The sequence below is a fragment of the Misgurnus anguillicaudatus genome, chromosome 1 (genome assembly GCF_027580225.2).
Source record: "Misgurnus anguillicaudatus chromosome 1, ASM2758022v2, whole genome shotgun sequence".
Taxonomy (NCBI): Eukaryota; Metazoa; Chordata; class Actinopteri; order Cypriniformes; family Cobitidae; genus Misgurnus; species Misgurnus anguillicaudatus.
Window position 1 is genome coordinate 7,216,735 of NC_073337.2, and position 6,572 is coordinate 7,223,306.

The following is a 6,572-nucleotide window of genomic DNA, read 5'->3' on the forward strand; positions in this document are numbered from 1 at the left end:
GTTTAAGAGACTGTCATGGTTTAATTAAAAGTAATCAGCTTAGGGCTTATTAAAATAACTGGACAGGAGTCCTATACGTTGGGGTCTTGTTGCTTCGAAACAGGTCTTATACAAACTGTAAGAAAAAATGACAAGGGGTTTTTATACCTCCAGTCTAATGGCAAAATGATTATCTCCTAAGATGAGTCTGACACAAGGGAAACCCTCTTAAGGGGGAGATTACGTCTTTAAATCCCAGATCTGCATGTATGTACATAGTCTTAAGCCAGATTTACCTCGACAGTACGTAAGACTATTGTGTCCTTAGCAGTGGCCTATTTGTACTCCTTTTGTTTACATGTTGCTCTTATTTTGGGTTAAGTTATAGGACTGAAAAGAGGCTGGTCTGACTGGAATGTGCAGAAATCGTATAGCTGGTGGGTGTGGTGGTCAGTTTGGTCTATGGTGGGTGGAGCTTTTGGGTGTGGTAAGAGGGAGGAGTCTTTACCTGTATTTTCATAGCAGCACAATTGTTTAGCCCCAAGACCTTTATGTGGTTATTCTGGGCATTGTTTCCTCTCTTCCTTGCTTTGTATTTATAGACCATAATTTGACTAGTTCACATCATTGCTGCTATGTTAGCACGTGTCAGACACTGTGAAGGCGACGATGGACATGCTGTAAATTGTTTAAACAGCCGAAGATGAGTGAATTGTGAACTATTAAGTCAACACTAGACTCCTTTACAAAGCCAGTATACTATCTGTGTATAACAAAGTACTGCCTCACAAGAGCTTAATTTGTGAAACACTGAACTATATATTTTACATTAGTTTTTGGTCTCTATTAAAGGCGCTTTAAACGAATTGACGCGTTTTAGACCATAAAACATTTTTGTTACATACAGCAAACATCTCCTCACTATCTGCTTGCTGCTTGTCCGCTGATCAAACTGTAAAAAAACGCGATCTCTGTAGACAGCTCAGGCTCCACAAATGGCAATATCAACATAGTGGCCAAACCTAGCACAACAAAACATAACAAAGTGTTCCAGCCAATAAACGACAAGAAGGATTTGGGGGTGGGGGTTGGGCGCGTTCATGAAAGCATGGACGGAAGAGGGAGGGGGAGGCGTTAGCTACGCTCAGTTTGTTTGAAAACAATTCAAACATCAACAGGAAGTGACGTCGCACATTATTCGCTTAGAGAGCCTTTAATGAGCTCCTTATTGTCATTGGATAGTGCGCTATATATACTGACTGTATATAGTGATGCAGTGGTTTGTGTAAATTTCATTTTTGTCTTGTCATGTGCGCTAACATCATGTTTTCATAGTGTACAATATCAGTGATAGAAAAATATATATTTCTTAAGTATTTCATGCAGTTTTGATACATATATACTGTGTTTACATATTTCCATAAAAATACAACAATGTCTAGGCTGTCAGTTGTTTTCCCAGACATGAAGTTATACTGGCAGCATGTATCAGTAGAAAAACTGGTTTTCATGAACAATACTGAAGTTAGCATGATATTGAGGGTTTTGTTTTCCATTGCAACTGTTCCCAAGGTCCAGGTTATGTGTCCTCCGACTGATATTTGAGCAAGGCACATCGATTCATGCAGTGCTCCTGTAGCTCAGGGTGCATTGCATGATTATTAAAGTCTCTATTTCTCTTTTTTAAAGATTTACTTTTGCAAAGACTTAAATAAATATTCGTATACATCATATATAGACATGTATAAACTAAATGTATTCCATATAACTTAAATAATTTATATTTATATATTTACAGCCCCCAGGGACAAATCTGAAGATAGTGGTGTCTTGGCGCAATATACTGCAGTTGTGTTCATATCTGGTTTGTGATTTTTCACGTCCTGTGGGGTTTGCGGGAGAGCGCGCAGACACATGAACTGTCTATACGTATCCAGCGCCAACCCACTAAAGATTCATGCTGGGTGAGGGCGCGCACAAAAGACTGCGTAGTTTTACACTGCGAGTTCCAGTGCTTGCCATCGATCCCCCTGCAGCCGCTCTTATAGGGCTTGGCTGTTCTGCATTTTGTCTCGTAAAAGAATTGCTTGATCGTATTGAATGACCTCATAACCGTGACCTGCCGTCCGAGCATGTCCACGGCCGTGGTCCGATCGTTCACCCACAGGCTCTCGCTATCGCAAACCGAGTGCTCTCCTCTGTAGCTCTTGTGTTCGACGTAGCGCTTCTGCCGGGTCTTATTGGTCCCACTTGCGTCCTGGATACTGACAAAGTCATCCATGAGGTAGAGCGGAGGGGGCTGCAGAGGAGGCCGGTCGCTCAGCAGCACCCGTGGCGAGTTGTATCTCTTATGCTGGCGCAGGAGTTCTGCGGAGATGTCCGTCACAGGCTGGTAAATGCTCGAGCTAAAGTTCTCCTTGTAGTCCATCCCCGCAGGTGTGTTTGAGGTGCCGGATTGAAGTGAATCCGCGACGCCCTCATCCTGCTTCTGTCGGCTGCGGGTGATGTCAGCCTGCAGGAGCTTTATGATCAGATTGTTAATGGGATCCTGTGTTGGCCGCTGCTTGTTCATTGTGGATGCCGAGATGCCATAGAGGTACGCGAGGAACATCACGTACAGCAGGATGGACATCACTAGATTCACCTGTAAGATCTGTGAAGCAGAGAGAAAGTTTTTTAAGGATAAATTGTGGTGAACAAATCAATGAATTGTTGGCACGTTACATGATAAAATTGAACTACATGAAAAGTGGCCCATTTCTAGTGCACATGGATGATGTCAGCAGTACAGTATGGTGAGCGTTGCCATGCAGGGCCATTTTGCATTTTTGATTCTTCACTTGCAGTCTGTGTTTGATTAAAATTCTTTTTTTCCCCACAGTTTGTACCAACAATATTCCCATGCATATATTTCCATTCACAAAAGGACACAATCACCAAAACCATTAAAAAACTTTATTCAGACAATTCTCACACAGGCCCTTGCAGTGAAAAGAGAAAAAGATGATGCAGGTCAGATTAACAGTGCTTATTCAAGTATCAGAACAGGGAAATAGACATTTCTAGAGACCATTACCAGATAAATCATTCTCTTGACAAAAAAATACAAACAATGTGTTATGGGCACAGCAGCCAAAATATGCTACAGTACTAAACAATGACAACCAAATAAACTCTTTGCTCCTTTACTAAAATTGGAAATTTCAGTTTGATATACTGAAGAAGAATTTTCATGTTTGAAGTCCTTTAAATAGAGTTGATGTGTTTTTGGCACAGTTTCCTTGTCAACATAAAGACAGCATCTGGTTTAAGCGATGGCAAATGTCCCATTATAAGTTAGGTAACAATGACTTAAAGCAGCAAGTACAGTATGCATGACACCAGCAGGACACGTAAAGACACCAAAAAATGGGAATGTTTCAGTGAACATCTTCAGGAATGAGTAAAATGGTTTAGTCATCCTCAGCTTGCAGACTCCAGTGTAAGAATGTGTTAAATGGTAAAGGCAATGATTTGGGGCCATTCATAGCTGTATCCTTGCTAACAGGGGATGTTTTGAATTTGACTTAAATCCTGTTTTTTTATAGAGAGCTGCATTGTAGAAGAAACCACTGGAATGTTAAAACGAATTATGTGTTGTATCCATGGAGGTATATGGTCCTTTTTCAAGCTCATGCCAAAATTCACAAAAATCAAAACTTCACACCCTATCCTTAACCATCTTTGAATCAAGGCTGACAATCACAAGACGGTCCCAAACGTTTGCTCATTTCAAACAATCATATTTCCTTTTAGTTCAATAGCACTTTTACTTTTAAATGCAACTGTGTGTTTTGTCAAACATTAAAACAACACTAAATTATTAATTTAGTGATTGGATGCTAATATAACTTTATAATGGCTTTTTGGGGGAACATTCTGGCTTGGCACTTCACTTAATGCATTATGGGTTTGAATCATATTAACCTCATTGTAGAATATCACTGTATAGTCTTATATGCCGAGAGATAAATAAGATCTGATTCCTTTAATTAAAAAAATTTGGATTATATAGACGGTTTAATCAGATGCACGTGCGTTGTTGCGGTTACTAGTCTGGGCAGAACTTAACTTCTGGTCTCTGTTTGTTTAACCTCCTAAAACCCGGGTTTTGGTTAGTCTTTTTTTCAGATTTCTACCAGCAATTTTGGGGTTAGGAAGAACCAATAAATATAACCAAATTGATTTCTTAGAACATGAAGCAGTATATTTGTCCACGTTTGTGTACAACAGGTTCCAGTTACACAGAATTAAGTATTATGATGCAAACTTAAAAAAAAAACTCATGTTCACATACAGTGAGGAAAAGAAGCATTTGAACACCCCGCTATTCTGCAAGCTCTCCCACCCAGAAACCACGGAGGGGTGCGAAACCGTCATCGTAGGTGCATGTCCACCGTGAGAGACACAATCTTTAAAAAATCCAGAAATCACAATGTATGATTCTCCAACCATTCATTTGTATGACACAGCTGGAAATAAGTACCTGAACACCTGTCTATCAGCTAGAATTCTGACCCTCAAAGACCTGTTAGTCTGCCTTTAAAATGTTCACCTACACTCCATTTATTTTCCTAAATTAGATGCACCTGTTTGAGGTCATTAGCTGCATAAAGACACCTGTCCACCCCATACAATCAGTAAGAATCCAACTACTGACGTGGCCAAGACCAAAGAGCTGTTCAAAGACACTAGAGACAAAATTGTACACCTCCACAAGGTTGAAAAGGGCTACGGGGAAATTGCCAAACAGCTTGGTAAAAAAAGGTCCACTGTTGGAGCGATCATTAGAAAATGGAAGAAGCTAAACATGACTGTCAATCTCCCTCAGACTAGAGCTCCATGCAAGATCTCACCTCGTGGGGTCTCAATGATCCTAAGAAAGGTGAGAAATCAGTCCAGAACTACACGGGAGGAGCTGGTCAATGACCTGAAAAGAGCTGGGACCACCGTTTTCAAGGTTACTGTTGGTAATGCACTAAGACGTCATGGTTTGAAATCACGCATGGCACTGAGGGTTCCCCTGCTTAAACCAACACATGTCCAGGCCCATCTTAAGTTTGCCAATGACCATTTGGATGATCTAGAGGAGTCATGGGAGAAAGTCATGTGGTCAGATGAGACCAAAATAGAACTTTTGGTCATAATTCCACTAAACGTGTTTGGAGGAAGAAGAATGATGAGTACCATCTTAAGAACACCATCCCTACTGTGAAGCATGGGGGTGGTAGCACCATGCTTTGGGGGTGTTTTTCTGAACATGGGACAGGGCGACTGCACTGTATTAAGGAGAGGATGACTGGGGCCATGTATTGCGAGATTTTGGGGAACAACCTCCTTCCCTCATTTAGAGCATTTAAGATGGGTCGAGGCTGGGTCTTCCAACATGACAATGACCCGAAGCACACATGTAGGATAACCAAGGAGTGGCTCTGTAAGAAGTATATCAAGGTTCTGGCGTGGCCTAGCCAGTCTCCAGACCTAAACCCAATAGAGAATCTTTGGAGGGAGCTCAAACTCCGTGTTTTTCAGCAACAGGCCAGAAACCTGACTGATCTAGAGAAGATCTGTGTGGAGGAGTGGGCCAAAATCCCTCCTGCAGTGTGTGCAAACCTGGTGACTGGTTGACTTTCTCAGGTGTTCAAATACTTATTTGCAGCTGTATCATACAAACAAATAGTCCAAAAAATCATACATTGTGATTTCTGGACCCTTTTAGACGATGTCTCTCACAGTGGACATGCAGCCACGATGACAATCTCAGACCCCTCCACGATTTCCAAGTGGGAGAACCCGCAAAACAGCAGGGCGTTCAAACACCTATCTTCCTCTTTGTATGTGGACATCCAGGTCTTAGGAGGTTAATGGTCTCACTATTGGCTAAACTGAACTCTGGAACAAATATCTTGTTGAAAATAACAAATGTTTTGGATTCCTAAAGATGAGGGGAGACATCAATCATGGATCATCGCTACGTGAAGGATGGTTTGGCAGCCAATCTTTAGTTAAAGTTGTATACATTACACATCTAAAACGACGAATTGATTATTTGCAGTTTACCAGAAGTTCCGTTTGTTCCATAAAAGACATTTGATTATGTTGTTACTGCTGAAACCGTCCTTATGGGGACTCTTAGGCAGATTGTCCAATCAGAGGTGACCTGGTTTAACCATCACAAAGATTAGCCTGAACAGAATCCAAGCCCCAACAACTTGCCCCACATGGCTTTGTCGTTAAATTCTTCAGTTGACCAAAAACTTGCTATCTCTTGCCTGACACCTCTTATATTGTTGATCACAGATGTGTTGTTTTAGGTATATATAGTTGTTGTAGACCACTACAAAATGATAAGTTTTTGTTTAAGAGACTGACACATGGCTTGATTAAAAGTAATCAGCTTAGGGCTTATTAAAATAACTGGACAGGAGTCCTATACGTTGGGGTCTCGTGGTTTTGGATAAGGTCTTATACAAACTGTGAAAATTAATGGCAAGGGTTTTTTATACCTCCAGTCTAATGGCAAAATGATTATCTCCTAAGATGAGTCTGACACA

At 41.0% G+C, this 6,572-nt stretch overlaps 1 protein-coding gene across 1 annotated transcript; it reads right to left on the bottom strand.

Annotated features, from left to right (window-relative positions):
• Positions 1–1,327: 1,327 nt before the first annotated feature.
• LOC129432560 (neurotrophin-3-like) lies at positions 1,328–4,351 on the bottom strand. The gene has a single exon (XM_055191021.2). It carries the CDS (start codon positions 2,609–2,611, stop codon positions 1,856–1,858), a length of 756 nt encoding a protein of 251 aa, XP_055046996.2. The 5' UTR covers positions 2,612–4,351; the 3' UTR covers positions 1,328–1,855.
• Between the last annotated feature and the right edge of the window lie 2,221 nt (positions 4,352–6,572).